The sequence below is a fragment of the Mycteria americana genome, chromosome 2 (genome assembly GCF_035582795.1).
Source record: "Mycteria americana isolate JAX WOST 10 ecotype Jacksonville Zoo and Gardens chromosome 2, USCA_MyAme_1.0, whole genome shotgun sequence".
Taxonomy (NCBI): Eukaryota; Metazoa; Chordata; class Aves; order Ciconiiformes; family Ciconiidae; genus Mycteria; species Mycteria americana.
The window spans coordinates 69,334,312-69,351,584 of record NC_134366.1 but is presented as its reverse complement, the minus strand read 5'-3'; the positions used below and the strand labels follow the sequence as shown (position 1 = coordinate 69,351,584).

Sequence of the window (17,273 nt, the reverse complement as noted above, 5' to 3'; positions counted from 1 at the left end):
ATTGGGAGCCATTTATTAGTATGCAAGAACTCAGCATTATGGAGCTGTACTGAATATTACACCTCTAACTTTGTGTGAGGTTGTGATAGAAACATTTAATTCCCCACTACTCTGTCTCCCAGCATATTGAGCAAAACCTGAGAAGGATTCTTCAGTGACTCACCCTACTTCAGTTGCCCAAAACACCTGACCAAGAGCAAAGACAAGAATATTCTTTCTGGGCTAAACCATACTCTTTTCACTGAAATAATATATAGCAGCTGCCACCACATTTTGCCCACCTATTTGGAGAAGGGCAAACTACCTTAAGTGGGGACATAAACAGTATTTTAGAAGACGTTTTCAAATATCCAGGCAAAGAGCTAGACAAGTTACCTAGATCAGATAGAATGGCTCATTACTGGCATGGACTAAAAGCAGCTCTTCTGGCTATGAGCTTCAGGTACATTCTGTAGCATGCAGGTAAAAATGTGTAACATCAAAGTTCTTAGGTCTAGAGAGATATAACTGTGTCCTTTCAGATACAGGGGGATTTAAACTAATTTTTTTAAGTTTGAAAATGTGTGATACCTTATATTTTGTGTGTTCAGCAGGCACATATGTTAACTGAAGGAAAAAGTCTTATTCAATGGAAGCTTGCAGGAAAGGTGTTAAATCTCAGTTTCTCCATAAATGAGAAATATTTTCCAGTCATTATGTCTCTTTCTTAATTTGGCATACATACAACTACTCTGTGCTTTGATGTGCTCATTTTGGACTCAGAATGCTGTTTGTACAAAGAGCAAGGCATGAAATAAGCCATTAACAGGGGCAGAACTGTAACTTTTAGGCCAGGGGAAAAAGACCAGTGTATTTCGCAATTCTGCCAATATGAACAAAACTTCACATCTTTGCATTTTGTTGTATTTATCTTAAACTCGCCACTGTTCGCTTAAGGAAGAGAAAAGGTAAAATAATTTTGAGGGAATTTTTTTGCTGGCCCTGTTTCTTTATATAGCCGTGTCTGGATAGGTCTTGCAGAATTGCTATACAGAAAAACATGTCAAGGGTAGATTCCACGTAAATGATAAGCCCCACAGCACCAAAAGGCATACAGTTCAAGAAATCTGCAAATCTAAACCAATTGTGGTTGTGTGGTTTTCATGACTGACATCAAACTTCACGCTTTGAAAAGACTATGAGTATTAATTATCTGAGTGACCCTGGGACTCTCAAAACTGATTCATCCATCTACGTTAACTGATGTCTCATAACAGATTTGGGAACAGGAAAATAACCTTTATTTCTTGGCATGTTAGAGGGAGGAGGCTCTGTTGGAATCATGTCAACAAGTAAATCTGAGAAACAGAGGTTTTAGCACTGACTTTGATGAAAACAAGGTTGGAGAACAACTGAGAACTTCAGAAAACCCCATTCCTCATGAACAAATAATGACAAGCAAGTTAGTACAGTGCCCTCAGAGAAGTTAGCCTATAAACCCTTTATGGGAGAATCGTACTCTCTTGAGTTTTAAAAAGCTTGGTCCAAATCCTATCTTAGCTGGCTGCACAGACTTCTGAATACACTACTCTAGGGTTATACACAAATAGCTGAGATCAGTCAACATAGACAGCATAAAAGCATTTAGAATGTCTAGTTATCTACAAGCCAATCATGAAACCTATCAGGCTAATTATAAATTGCTTGTCGCAGCCAGTTATTTCCATAACAGGTTCAAGAAGTATTTCCAAGCACTTACTGGATTGCTTATCTTCCCTTGGGTTCTGCAATCTTGCCCTATTTACACTACTTTATGTACAAACCTCTTCGTTCATAGCATTTATTTCCTTCTGCAGGCCAAGGGACCTCATTCCTCTTTCCTAAAAAAAGAAAACCAAAAATGCCCAAAGCCCAGATAACATTCTGTATACAAGAAGCCTGTATAGACACATGTAGTTGGAGAAATGTTATCCTAAGTGTCTAACTGCTACTGATTACTGAGTTAAATGGTAACTGCTATAGAAAATCGTATCAGGTGTCTTTCTGCTGTTCTATATGCCCAGGATACCTTTAAAAATCTGCCTCTTCCATGCTGAAATCTCTCAATGAACAGAGGAACAAAATGAGGGGATCAAACAAAGTATATACTTTTTGCAGCAGAATTTATTACTTAAGAAAACTGCAGCTGAACTCTTCGCGACAACAGTATTTATAGCAGATAAGAGTCAGGGCCTATTTCAAATACTACTGAGGTAACATGGCAACACTGTTTCTGGAGAAAGAGGCCTGCATCCAGTTTGCTCACAGTGTGGGCAGAATGATCTTGGCTTTGCACTTGCCTAAGTAGTCCTGTGCCCTGAAATCAAAATGCATCTTCACAAATACAGCCTCCTAAATTAAAAGCTTATCCATGCTGCCTGTTAAGCCGAACAAAGGACAGACTGTATTTCTTCTTGAAAACTAGGAAGCCATTGCACAATGGCTAAGGATTGCAGTGGGAGACTGACAAGCTGTAAGAACTAAGCCCCTCTCTTCCTGCTAATGTCAGCAGAGAAACAGTCTAATGCCAGGATGGTTGTTAGCATAATGCTCCACTGCTGGAAGTGATAATGAAAAAAAAAACAACAAACAACCCCAAAATTCAGAGACCATGCTAGGTCCCAGCAACATCCCTTTTTTTCCACTGCAACCTTAATATGCAGCTGACGGTACAACCATTTAGTTGTTCTTGATCTCCTGTCCACAGTAAGGCAAAGCAAAGGAGGACCCATTTACAAGAATAGAAGGGCATGTGCTATTTGCAATTTAAAAGGAGCCTGAACTGCCTTCCATTTTAAAAAAGGATCTCTGAGAGGAGCCAGTGAGATCGGTTAGGCAAAGAAAAACGTCACAGGAACAAACCCATGTGCCAGTATTTCTTTGACACAATGAAATCCCACAAGGGACCAAATGATGCCCAGAGCTGGCAGCCCATGCTCCACTGAACCACATTTGAAACTATCAAAGGAAAAATGACTCCCAGAGACAGACAGACCTGGAGGCAGATAGAAAAATGAGGAATACATCACAATATGTATTCAGAATTTTTGATAAAGAAACAGGATCAGCAATTTGTCTGTTTGCACACATACTTGGTAAGGTGAAGTACCTGCTTGCTCTGCTGGCCTTGCCACACAGAAGCAGGGAGACTCTGTGAGGGGAGAAAAGGGAAACTGCTTTCACTGGGCCTTTTTCAAGGCCTGTAGTAGGTACAGAACACCCATGTTGCTCTTGGAGAACACTGTATAGCTTCCATGCACAATGCTGCCTGATGTACAGAAAGACCACACTTGCTATTCTTAGAAAGGGACTGAGGAGAGGAGGCCTGGATTAAGCAGAGCTCTTCTCCCTGTCCTTTTCCCATTCACACAGAAGTACACAAACATCAAGTCCCAAGTCATGCGAGCAGGACATGTTAATAGTAGTACCTCATCACAACTCCTTTTTCAGAGCCTGCTGTTGTATTTACATTTATTCCCTCTCTTCCTTCTCCCAAGCTACTTCCCACTTCTTCCCAGCAGAAGCAATGGTATTTGTATGTAGTCTAGTCTAAACTGGCAGCTTTTATGTTTTGCATTTCCATTTCTGTATTGCTCTAAAAGGATTGTTCAATTCTGCATAAAATGTCCTTACCATTCCAGGTGATTTTCAACAAAGGCAGACATGGGGCTGATCTGTACAGTGTATGTGTCGTTGGCTGAATACTCAAACAGCCCGTAATAGGGGTTGAAGAGCTCCTGAGACAGAAGGAAGAAGAATTCTCGGGAGGGGCCACTGTAGTCCAACCTGGAAAGGAAAAGGTAAAAAAGATAAAATGAGGCTCATTCCCATTTGAGTGAATTTCCTGGGTTTTGCCTGCATTGGCTGCTGTCTAACACCTACCCCTGTGCAGTCAAGTGTTTCTAACATGGTGGTATCTCCCCTCTCAAAACTTGATTCTGAGCCCTGAACAAGTCACGATGCTGAAACTTCACCAGCATCCAGGTTCATCTGGGAGGAATCATAACTCGGACACATCCTTTAAGTAGTTTCTTTTCCTTTGTTCCAAAGGCTTAGTAAATCAGAGGTACAAAGCTTAGCCTTGCCTTAGCTGGCTGGCTAGCAGAGGGCTAGCTTTTTAGTGAGTGGGTTTGAACTGCCTATGAACACCTGGGTTCATAGACCAGACAGTCCAGACTGAAGTAGAAATTGCTCTTACTCTCCTACACTGAGATGTAACCAAAGATTCCATCTAGCCCCAAGGATGCTTTCTTAGCTATAGGTATAACCTAAAGGTCAATGCTGAACAAGACCAAGTCCCAACAGAACTGTGTTTCTTAAGATAGAATGGTGATTCCTCAGTTGTTCCATCCAAGCTTTTCTGCTTCTCTGATAGTTTCAAATACATGTGGTACACCTTAAGCTGTGCTTTGCTGTTGCATGATTTTGCTCTGTAGAGAGTACCTTTTTTCCTTGTTTTTTTTTTTAAACTAAACTTTTAAATCAAGCTGTTTCCAATTATCTCAACTTGGAAAAAAAAAAACAAAAAAGCTTCATGAATGCACTAAACCCAACTGTGATGGATTTATTAAAACCAGATCATCCTCTAATAATGGTAGGTAGGTTTTTCAATCTAAAATAAGTCTACATGTAGCAATATGAACAAATGATTTTTAGCCATATATCATGTGTGCCAGAAGATTTTCTGAGGTGGGCACTACTCCTTCTACTTAACACATGTAAAGTAAGTGGAAAACTCTGCAGCTGGATCAGAATGCTCTGTATTATGTTTGAAGTTATGGAAGCATAACCACAAGGGGCTGAATGATTGATTTGTGCAACTAGAAGGATGATAAAGGGCAGGCTGGCCTATCCTCCTCTGTTTTACATCTGGAGATTCAGTACTTCTCTCTTTGAGCAGCTTTAGCTCTAGGATCATGCAGCGAGACCAAAGCCACAACAGCAAAAGGGGATGGTAATAAGCCCACATGAACCACTAGTGCTAACCATGTAACAGATCTGGTTCAATGGATGTTAAAATACTGGACTAGGCTTGATGATGGCTGGAGTAAAGAACTACAAACGACACCTGTCTATATTCAAAAACCTCCAAGGAGAGACTAGGTATTGCATTTCTGGGCAACACATTAACTCGTCATAAAGCCTTCATAGTTCATTTTCAATGTCATTTTAGCTTTGAAACACGTGGGAAGCTGTGCCCATACAGCATCATGTGGCCATAAAGCATCAACTCTTCTTTTCAGTAGGGAATTGGTATCTTGGAGTCTCTCCAGCAGAACCTATATTAGCATTAAACAGCAGAAACCCTGGGGGAATGTATCTTCGGATGTAAATGAATCAGTGAAGAATGAATGAATTTGCAAATCAAATTGGTTTGTAATTTCTCTCAAGGATACTGTGCTACACACAGTAAAAGTTGCTAGAGATGTGGGGAAAACAACATGACTTTGGCCATTGTTAGCATACTAGAACGCTATTCCAAAAATGCAAACTGAGGTATGCTGCATGTTTATGCTTTACTTGCAAGCCAGAGGCAAAACCAGCTGTGAAAGATGACCTCTGTTAAATAATACTGAATCCATGGAGTATAAAAACTAAGAGTTAAGAAAACCCCTGATACTGAGGTCACTGAGTGACCGTTTTCGAGACTGGTGACTTCTGTTTTCCACTGGACCTAACATGTCCCAGACAGGCTCAGCTTGGCAGAAGCTCTTCACCTGACATGCCACCTCAGAACTGACAGTGTAAGCACTTGCTGGACGTGCCGAGAGCTGCCCGAGAGCCTTACTGTTCTGGTACCTTTGGAACCGAAATCCTATCCATGTGGGTTTTTTTTAAAAAAAGAAACTTTATATACAAAGCTATTGAAATATGATTTCAAGAATTTGTTACATGGAACACTGGAAATATGCACAATGGTCTTTCCATTATAAAAGCATGTGGATTAAGCCTCAACTACAATGCAGCTCTTGAGGTGAGCCAGGGTGGCTTTGAAAGGTTCTGTTTAGATTTGGAAACAAAAGGTCAGGGGCTGGCTTTAATCATACAAGAATGGCTCATGGATTTGTAAGGCTGGCAGAAAAGTCTCCTGAGAAAAGGCCTTCTCAAGAGACTTCTATTACTTTCAGCTTCCAACTGGGTGAATTAAACTATAAGGACTGAACAGCATTCATGTTTCTCACTTCAGCCAGAAACAAGAAGTCCACATATGGATAACAAATGATCATTAGATGGCATGCAAAGCAAAAATTTTTGAAGCAAAACCAGATCCATTTTGAAGAGTTAGAGTAACAAAAGGGATAAAGGTCTGGTCTCTAATTATAGCCCTGAGACTGATTCAGTGTGTAAACATGGGCCTGTAGTTCAGTTTTGCCTTCCAGCCAGCCAAAACACCTATGCCACCAAGATGACATTAGATTTAACCACTTACATTGTCACTTTGAGACATCTAGATGGAAGGTGCTGCAGGAAAATGAAGCATTATTGCTATTGTTATTTTTAACAAATGTTTGAGCTGACTAAGATGAATCACTTACTCAGAGGTAAAACACAACCAAAGAAACATTACATAACAACAAAGGCTCAGCCTTAGTCAACTTTCTAAGTGTTTTGCAACATAACAGCTACTTCAAAACTGATAGCATTTAGTGGTTCCCTACCCTTCCTCGCCAACAAACGTGACGTAGAGTTTGTTCCGCTGGAGCTCCTTGCGTGAATATGCCATTACCTGGTTGAAGGTGCCTTCCAGCAAGTGGTCACGTCGTATAATTAACCTGCAAAGGGAGGCAGAAATAGAGATCTAATGATTGAGTCTTGTGTGAGCCTGTGAGGCTGAAGGTAAACAAGAGCTGGTAAAGAGAGACATTCATTCTCAGAGAAGCTAATAAAGTTGCATCCACTGGTGCACATGCTACTTGGCCATTCTGGGTTTTGAGCAAGTTGTTTCATTAGGCTTTTCTATATGCCTCAAAGGTGAATTTCTTCACAATGCTGTCATTAGGTTCAAAGTGTTCCTCCGCTTAAGACTCTCTGTAACACCCTCTATGTACAAGTTTGTACGGTAGAGGGGGCTGTGAGTTTCCTGTGTACGGGAGGTCACAGCTTTCTGGGATTGGCCCCAAACTCTTCCTGGATTTAATGCAGTGAATATCCATGGAATTACAGCTTCTGTAGCAGGGTAAGCAAAGGGAGTATCAGCCTCTGTTTATACAACACACCTCTCACTCCCCTGCCAACCTCTAAAACAACTTAATGAACAGTACATTTAAACACCACCTGTGCAAGAAATCCTTCTTGTTCATATGTTCACGGACATTTTAAGACAGACCTTCTAAAATGTATTCCCTGTCTGCCTTGGACCCACTTAGCAGGACACCAAAAGGGATAACTAACAGCTAGGACTCCCCAGCTCTCTGAGAATATTTTGATGATGACATTTGCCTGGAATGAATTGCTTGGCTTCATACTTTTTTTTCCACAACAGATGTGATTTGGTAGGAAGCCAACCTGATGCATAAATTCAACCAGATGCCCAGGAAATACCTTAAAAACATAGAGTCCTTTGGCCAAGTTGGATAACTAGATCGAGCACAAGTAGGTACAGACTCAAAAGCCAACTAACAAGATGTCTGGAAAATAAACTCTACAACCAAGTGACAGAGATCCCCAAAGTACATGAAAAGAGGCAGAAATCTCTCTGGTTCAAATCCAGGAGGGCTACCAACACAAAGAACTACTGAAAGTTAAACCTGCATGTACAGGCTAACTTCTGTAGGGTCATACTCTGGTCCTGAGTTATACTGATATGTAGATTCAAAGGATTTGGAGTCACTCCATCATTACAATGACGTAGCTGTTAATAACCTCTGGTGGACGTTTGCCTGAATGTATGATTTTCCTACTAGCAAATTAGAGGCTGGAATACCAACATCCCTGTTAAATAGGTAGGGAATGGTAGTGTAAGAGAATATGAATCTATAAAAAATAAAACTTCCACACAAAAATCTCTTGAAGGTCACTCTTTTGCAGGATACACTAAGAACTTATTTTGCCCTGATGGTTCATGTACAAAATGCAATCTCTGCTGTGTTTCCCACTCCCTACCAGTGTCTTCATTCATGGATAATGATAAAAGACAAAGCTACACCCCATTAGACTATTTGAGTGACTTGTCATAATACTCACTTAATTTTACCTGGACCTTGCCCATACCCTTTGGCTTCAAGTTTTCGATAGAAATTGCGCAGCTTGGCTTCGAAGTCCCTCCTGTATGGAGAAGGTGCTCTTGCACTTGCTCGCTGCAGTCCTGGTGGGAAAATGAACAGCATCCTAAAGTGTAAGGGGCTTTAAATTTTTCCAAATCATGCAGCTGATGAATTCTTCCAAACTGATGCATTTTTCCAAATCATGCAGCAGACAGAACTGGCTAACAAATGTGTTAGGAACTTTTTACAGGTATACAGTGCACTCCATATTATTTTTGTTCTACCTGACATTAATGGAGTTGTAAATTACTATAATTCAGTGATTGCAATGACTTCCAGGGGCTATATCTTCTTCACTAAAAGAATTGTTAAGCTCACCTTGTGTATGCCTTTGTGTTGCTTTAGCCTTTAACTGTGATTGATCTGAACAGAAATTCAAGGATCAGAAAGACTGACATGCATAACTTCCACTCACGGTCACTAGTATTTAGGTTTTCTTTCCCTTTTGCACTTTTAAGAGATCTCTCTCCTCTGCATTGTATAGGAGATCACCTTACTTGGCAGGATTAAACCTCTGGAGCTCAAAGCCACACTTCTCACTGGAGCCTAGCACCCTCGCCAAGCTGGGAATTGCGTTTCCCTGCATTAATCTGACTGTATATTAAACACTTCCAGCTATCAACACAAAACCCCTTTGTGGCATCAAGAAGGATTTCTGTCAGCAAGAAATGCTACATTTTCCTATTATGATTCACACATACAGCAGATTTTTAGCAATTTGGGACCTGCTTTGTTTTGAAGTCTGCATTCTCAAAGTAGCTAATTAGTCCTTTTGTATAAACAAGTGCCATGCCATAAAGGGTCAAAGACTGGATCCATGAAATCCCATTTCCCTACCACATTACAGAAGACAATAAAAACAAGCCCTTTTATGAGAAATCTGGCAGAAAACCCTCCACAGGAAGGAAAAAAAAAAAAAAATCATATTTAGTGGGAGCACAAAGTATCGTGGTTGCCAGGAGGGAAGGACATTACTAATTGTCTCTGCTGGTAAAACAGAAAGGCATATTTACATGCAGTGCAAAGAGAATCCCTTGCGACACTTCTTTTCTTCTGTTAGACTTTTTTTCCTCCAGGACATAAGAGAATGGGTGTTCTCATGGGCTTATGTAACCAGTGGCAGAAATAAGCAAGCAGACAGTATGTTGCCGGAAATGAATATTTGCCCTTCTTGTTTCTTTACAAGAACAGGTAAAGACCAGTGCAATTCTTTTAACATTCTCCTAAGTCATGTTCTCGCCAAATACTTAGATTTTTGTCTTGCAGGAGACTTGTTTATGACCTGTCCTGATGTAGAGGAGGGGAACTGTACTAACAATGGTGTTAAAACTCATTAATGAAAATAGGACATTCTGACAAAACACTGTCCTCCTATAGACAAGGGTTCAGTGTTTAACTTCTTCATATCAAAAAACCTTCCAATTTTCCACAGCCACCTCTGAGATTTGAATGTCTCTTGTCCGTTAATTTTGTTTGAAACCAGATAATTTAAATGAATGTTTGAAAAGCTCAGCTAAAAATGGATTTCTTCAGATCACATTTCTGTCAATTCTTTCAAAATGGCCACTGGACACAGCCTTACAGTGAGACTGTGGTGGGGGTTGTATATCTTGGCAAAAGGGAGACATTAGCTCCTCAAATTTCTATAGCATAAACAATAACTACAGAGACATACCACAGCTGGAAATAACCTTCTCAGACAGCATGTCTTTCTGGAAAATATGTTTCCCGTCAAACCAAAGTTAATGGGCTCAACACGGGAGGTCAGACTAGATGATCAAGATGATCCCCTCAGGTCTTAAAATAGATGATTCTTGGGAAGAAGAGAAGTCTTTCGAACACCCAGTGGAGGAGACTGAACTTTACAGGAGTACTGGAAGTATTGTAACACACCTTTGATTTGGAAGCTGCTCTTTGCTCCTGTCACATAACATGAATGTGCTTCCATGTCAGCGAGTTATGTTTGGAGCACACCATTCTGTTATTCTAATCCTTTCCAACTGTATAACAAGCAGGAAAATACCTTCTTCCATATGGGCAATTTTCTGATCTCTGTGCTTCATCTACTGTTAACATTTCAACAGATACATAACAGCAATGGCAACTGAGCCAGCAAAGAAGCAGCCGGGGTCAGATTTGGACTGGGCACTGGAATTAGCAGGCTGACAACTGATGCCGGCTCTGAATCTGCTCCTTTGTATTTATTGGGAGAAATACCACAAATGCAAGATTTTGTATTATTTTCCCCATCCTCTTACCTGGAGAATTTTGGGGTGATGAACAGGGTGAGCAGCGAGGAGAGAAACTGTAACCAGGATGGAAGGCAGCCTGCAGTGGTATGTAGGACATAATATCCTCTTCAAAAAGGCTGCATGGAAAAAGTGATAGGGAGAGGTTTCCTTCACATTCATCACATGAATGAATGTAATATGCAGTATGGTGCAAGTCTGCTGTGGTCATAAGTTTGAGTAGGCCTCTGAACACATGGATTCATAAAATCCACAAGTTTCCCAAATCAGGCATGGTCACCAGTAACAAAGAGCAAAATGAATTTTATTAGACATTTCATGCTAACACAGTGCCTCTATCTACTGATAGAGAGTAAAGATCTGAGGCTATGTAGTAAACAGGGACAACTTCAACACATTAGAAGTGAGAAGCAAAGATACATCTGTCTCCCAGGTTGTTTTTCTTGGGTCATACATTTACATATAGCTCAGCTCTTTGACCATTTGGATTAAGTTGATGGGAATAAGTTGTAAACCTCCTGCATTAGGCAGTGCTATATAGCATACCAAAACCACCTGGGTAACACAACGTTTTCCATGTAAGATCAAGACAATAAAGTTAGTCCTTATCTGTGCTAAACAAAAGTAGCTAGGACCTAAAGACCAAGCTCCCTGGTCCCAGTAAAAATTAAAGCCTTATCTACATTACCCAAACAATGCTCACTGCACTGTACATTGAGGTTTCATTCGTGTGACATGGCCCTGCCTGTGTGGGGAGCACTGCTGCAGTAAAACTAGCAACTTAATAAGCAGTTACATTATTTACTTGTACCAAGAAAGACAAGTTTTTTTTCTCCTTTTTTTTTAAAAAAAAAAAGGAAACAAGAATTTTTCCATGCAAAGGACACATTTTGACCTGATTCTTTTTTATCTGCTACTTGATGGTAACAGCTATATTGATTGAGCTGGCTGGGGATGGAGTTTACTGCGCTGATGGAGGCTGCCTGCCAGGAAGTAAGAGTTGACAGATATACTCTGGCTGAATTATTTTGGGTGACTATCAGTAACGATGAATCCTATTCTAATTACAAATGACCTGGAAGATTTAACAAAATCTTTTCAATTATGCTGAAAAAGAGCCAGCCAGCTTCTCTGGTACCATAAGTAATGACATTATGCTTTTGATCAAATTGATTACCTCAGCAGAATTACTAAATCTGCATCACAGGACAACTTTTCAAGCCCATGTGTACCCTCTGTCCGAATGTAATGGATCTTCTCCCTGAAACATAAATGATATTACTGAGAAAAGAAGAAAGAAAAAAAAGAAGAAAACATGCCATTATCAAGGCATAGAGTTATTATTCCTTGGTATTTTGCCATTTCCCATTTCTCTCCTTACAAAAATAGCAAACATCTTAACTGCCTGTTTCATTTTCTAATCTCACTAACAAACTTGCAAAAAAGAACCTATTTATATCACTTAGTTTCCTGATCCAAAAGCAAGAGATTTTATACCATATTTTAGAAAACAGAATGATTCTTAGTCCTCCAAGCTCATATGTAACGCTATAGATAAGGTCACTGACAGACAGATTTTTTTGTTTAAGGCTACAACTAATATACCACCTTTCATTAACAGAATTTCACACAATACCACTTCCTTTACCTCTATTGGTTCTGTCTGGCAAATAACACTCTAACATATACTTGATATTAATGGATCACACAGAGGTTATACAGTACATGTGTAAAATCATACATTTTGTTGTTTAAATGAATGATAATAAGGAGTGGGAAACATAGGATAGGAACCTATCAGCAGATTAGGACCATGGAAGCTAAAGATCTACACCCTAATTTGTCAGTGTGTTTCTAAAGCATTGCAGTGTCCAAGAATATTTATTCTAGTATCAAGTCAAAGGATTCTACCTCAAGTCAAGGATGTGCTTTAGTACCTTGCTGGGTGGGTCTGCAATGTATTGCAGAATCAAGCCCTGTAAAAGACGGTCTCCTAGGAGTTTGCTTAATACCTGCTGTATGAGCATTAGACGGTAGCTTGGGATCACTCCTGACCTAGGGTATAATCAAAGCAATGACCTGGAGGCGAAGGGCACAATATCCTGTTACAAATCTCATTACGCACTGGTTAAGCTGTCTAGTCCCTATCACTAGCCAATTTTGTTCTCTGCTCAAAAGGAGATAAAAGCATCATCTGTTCTCTGAGAAATGAGAATTCAAATTACAGCCGAGAAAAAAAAAATAGTCTGGAATAATTTGATGGTGAAGATAAAAAATTCTCAGTTACAGAAATGTACATCTTGAATCCTGGGAGCATTTTTCATTCTGTCTCCCTCATTTATTTATCAGTTCCTCCAGGAAGGAAGTCTAATCCTTACACCCAAAGAACTCTTTGTCTGGCCCTCACAGGTAAACAACGAGTCAGTAAGGCTATCAGCAGAAACTGCACTGCAGGAACTTGAAGGTCCTTCCCTTGCTCTTCCTTCCCTCCTTTGCCAGTCGGCTGCAGTTCTTACTGCACAGTACAAACTAAATTCTTGGTCAAACTCTTAGCTGGTGCACACTGGCATTGCTGAGACTGACTAATGCCAGCTTAGGTTCTTGGCCAAAAAGGTTAATTTAACCTTTGGAATTAGAATGAGTTTAAATTGTACAGGCTTTTGGTTCTGGTTTTTTCTCTTTTTTTTAAACCTAACAGGAAAGGAATAGGCATAAGAAAAAGAAAGATACAATTTAATTACTTTGGAAAGGACTACCATTAAGTCATAAGTGAGAAAGATTAAAGACAGGAGTACAATCTACTTCATAATGTTCCTATTTCTTTATAAAATCTAGGGTGACTATGTCCATGCCACGGGTGTAAATCCAACCATGAGGTAAAATCCTAGTTCTGCTGAAGTTACTGGCATTTTGCTGCTGACTTCCATCCAAACACAATTTTAACCCTATCTTCTGAAAAGCAAAGTGGTAATTGTAGGTGAAGACAAAGTTTCTGCTATTCAGTAATACTTAGAATGGAAATTAGATATGTCACTATTTGCCCATAGTTATTTTGGTTCTTCTTACTTCTTGGGTGTCTGTGGAAAATAACTATAGTAACTACATAGATTCTGGTGGTCCACACCTACTCTTTAATGGTGACAGTTCCATATGGGGCCCAAGTTCATCTTTTGTACTACAATTACTACTTTTGTACTACAATTGTTTTTCCCCACTACAAGAAGTCCTTCCTGGAACTTGGTTTCAGCAGTCTGGAAAAAAGCGGTACCTGAGTGCATGGTTTCTGGCCAAGCTGGGCTGACGCTCCTGCAGCATCTCAAAAATGTTGGGTTGGCGTAGAAATGCAACAATCTTGTCATTGTAAGCTGGAAAAGGAAAAAAAATACAGAGGCTTTATTTACCATTGTGGGGGCCAGGTCGCGTCACCGTGACTGTGCAGGGGCACACTGACTGCACTGCTAGTGAGGCACAGGGCAATGTGAAGCAGTGCATGTCATTGATGAGAAGCTCTAAAAAGCATCTTTGTGAGATCTTTGTGAGCGCTGCTTTGAAAAGAAAAGAGAAACTTGGCTTACCCAGAGGTAATGTCTCATGATGGTGCTGGTTTCGAATAGCTGTTACAAGACTATTGCCTGGTCTGGCCAACAGAGTAACTCCTCTGTTTCGAGAGACTTCGGAGGCCTACAGCACCAGAGGAAAGGGAAAGAATGAACAAAACTGATCATCGGTAGCACATCAGTCAGTAAAAAGGTTTCTCATCTTTACTTCTGTGAACCTTCAGAATGGTCCATGATGCTGACTGACTGAAGGACAGAAAGCCTGCGTGAAAATTATAGCTTTATACTTCAGGCAACTTAAAAAAGGCGGGTAATTATCTGCTTCCAAATGGAGGGACACCATTATCCACAGCTATCACACCTCTTTGATGCTGCAGTGAAAGCACCAGAATCCAGAAGTAAATGCAAGTTAATAAAGGTATTGCAGTGATGGAGTTCTCTGGTTCAATGAAAATAAAATCTCTGTAATATCACAGTCTCTTGTTCTAGCATAACTGCATTTACTTCAAGGTTTTTACAGTAATGTTAATCTGAAAAAAGAAAAAACCCCACAACACTGCAATATGTTCACTCAGTATTGTTGAAGGGAAATTTAATATTGGAAATAACATGAGGAAGGTATATCTATGTAGATCACAGGACAGAAAAGGGCTATATCATCGCAAAAGGGGGTTGCCTAACTTGCAGAACCAGAAATAGAAGTTGAATTGTATACATTGAAAAAAGAACATAATCCAAATAGCTGATAAAAACAGTAGTAAGAAGGAAATTTATCACTACTACTTAACCGAGGCACTCAAAGAATGCCACTGTCCTAAACACAGTATCTAGTGAAAGGAATCACGTCAGGAAGGCATACATTAAAAGGCGGGAAAACACTTAGGTATGAGGATATTAAAAGCCATACAATGAGGTCTGGCAATCTGTCTTCAGTAAGTTATTACTTGCTGGGTAACTCTTTGAGGACTTGTGCAAGCTGAGGGGAACCCACCTCTCTCTCATATGTGTTCCTCCAGAATATGGCCACGGTGAAGCCAACAGAGGAGCACTGCTACAAAATCAGTGTGAGGACACCCTGTATCAGGACAAGATGCGTTAGGAATTCCAATTGCCGTTCTCCTAGGCTAATAGCTGCTCCTTTCCCACTGCACAAATTGTAGTACTTGGCAACCACTTCAGGAAGAAATTGCCCCTGCTCCAATATTTTAAATGCTTAGCTCTGCATCCAAGCAAATGGTGCCAACCCGTTTTCAGTGGTACGGCCAAATGCCAGGTCTTCCAACTGAATATAAATGAAAACTGAGAAGCTAAATGTTACTGGCAAGTTGCCTTTGGAGCACATAAAACATAAAATGTTTATATGTAACAAGATACCAGTCAATGCACTTGATACGTGTCAATACACAGGTTAAACAATAAAAAATCTTAATGATTCTAATTAAACATGCTGTAACTGAAAACACAAAACTGCTGTGAAAGTGCACACTGAATGTTTCGTTCCATCATTCAATTATGATTTCACTTGCACCCATTTTATACTGGTATGCATCTGCTGACTACAAGAGAGTTATCCCAGTGTCAGGGTGAACAGTCAAGCCCGCAGTATTTAATGGACTGATGTGCTAACCTTGGTCCAACCCTTCTCACCTTTAAAAACAGGAAGAACTTTCAAGCAGGTCGTACACAATTCACTAAGTCCCTCTGTGCTGTGCTAAATCTTCTGCCTTTGTCTCCTTCTCACATGCCCATGGGCCAACTGACATCGCAAGTTTAGCTCAGGCTCAGGCAGCTTTTGCCCTGTGACCCAGGCATCCACCCTGACAGGCACCATGTGGCCTTTATGGCATTCGCTCTATGCTGTGGAAGAAGGAGGAAATTTAGGGGCAAGAGGTGCCCTATAATCCCTTGCCACAGTGGGCACGAAGCCCTTCTGGGAACAGCCATTTCTTGGGCTGCCTGTGGGCAGCACAGTCAAGATCACACGCTGGCCTGGGATCGGTTGTATTAGTGAGGACGTGTGGGACGATGCTAAGGCATTGTGTTGTGCTCAGCTTCTCCACTTCCCGGGAGCTCTGGAGATCAGGTGAGGATGCCTCTTCCCCAGCTCCTTGTAGAATGGACTTGCATGGGAGTGTGGATGGTGGGTAAGCCTGTTTTTAAGGGTGGTCTCTGACTCATCCTTGACAAAGACAAATCCTATGCCCTTGTTGCTACACATGGATTTACTGACCAGAAGATAGGAAGGGGGAAAGGGAAGAGTAACAGAGGAGTTAAACACCCATCTCCCACAAAATTAGCATCAGTTGGTATTTGCTCGTCACTTGGGAACTGCATGGTACTTCTGCCCAGCCTGGGGCCAGATCCTCCCCTTGCTCATGTCAGCTGATTTTTTTTTTTTTTTTGGCTAGCTTTTCAGTGCTGCTGAGTTGTGTGCCTGAACATATTTCTCCTGAAGCAAGAATTCTGAAAGGAAATGTGTCTAGAGCCCGTAGAGAGAAACCTTCACTCCTCCCTTCCCTTCTTCCCAATTCTAGTTTCACAGCTAAAGATATCTAGATTGTAAGAATCCAGTTCTGTACACACCTTAACATAATAAATTGCACACTCTGTGGTGCTGTACTTCTTTTCATTACCATCATTAGGCATCGCTAATGCTGTGTTTGGATCGTGGTCTTTACACATTTACACCTCTAAACAATTTTTCTCTGGCAAAACAACAGGAAAATTCCCAGTTGTCTAATTAACTTCCATTTTGCTAACACTCCTCTTGCCAATCTTTTAGCTAATACAGTACAATTGATTGCTCCAATTCAGTGCTTAATCACAATCAGCCTTGTCTACTTTGACTTTCTAACTGAATCATTTAATTTAGATTAGCACATTATTCTCTAAAAAAAAAAAAAAAAGAGTGACCCCTCTAATGATTTAGTGACCTGGTTCATCTAGTGCAGGGTAATCTGACAGATTTATGGCAGGCTTTCACAGCTTTGCAATTGATACCAGGATGTTGCAACCAGAGTGGAGAGTCCAAGCTATCACAAGGTGCCTTTCAATGGTATAACACCCTTTCCTGGGTTTTATATCACTGCTGGATTTGAGGGGCTCCTGCCTGTTTGAAACCTGCCTGCTACTTGCTCGTTGCGGTTTGGGTCAGTAAGGAGATTTATATACTGCTATATTCCAGT

General features: G+C 40.5%; 1 protein-coding gene across 4 annotated transcripts in view; it reads right to left on the bottom strand.

The window, feature by feature from the left end:
- The window catches only part of HECW1 (HECT, C2 and WW domain containing E3 ubiquitin protein ligase 1), a 273,800-nt gene that overhangs the window by 33,494 nt on the left and 223,033 nt on the right, over positions 1-17,273 (bottom strand). For 3 of the 4 annotated variants that reach the window (XM_075493694.1, XM_075493692.1, XM_075493693.1), the window contains 7 exons: positions 14,107-14,212; positions 13,800-13,896; positions 11,709-11,792; positions 10,541-10,650; positions 8,203-8,323; positions 6,678-6,791; positions 3,652-3,804 (listed from right to left, as the gene is read on the bottom strand). In XM_075493694.1, the coding sequence (XP_075349809.1) occupies positions 3,652-3,804; positions 6,678-6,791; positions 8,203-8,323; positions 10,541-10,650; positions 11,709-11,792; positions 13,800-13,896; positions 14,107-14,212 (785 nt within the window). The remainder of the gene's footprint in view (positions 1-3,651; positions 3,805-6,677; positions 6,792-8,202; positions 8,324-10,540; positions 10,651-11,708; positions 11,793-13,799; positions 13,897-14,106; positions 14,213-17,273) is intronic. The other variant, XR_012774309.1, reaches the window with a different exon arrangement.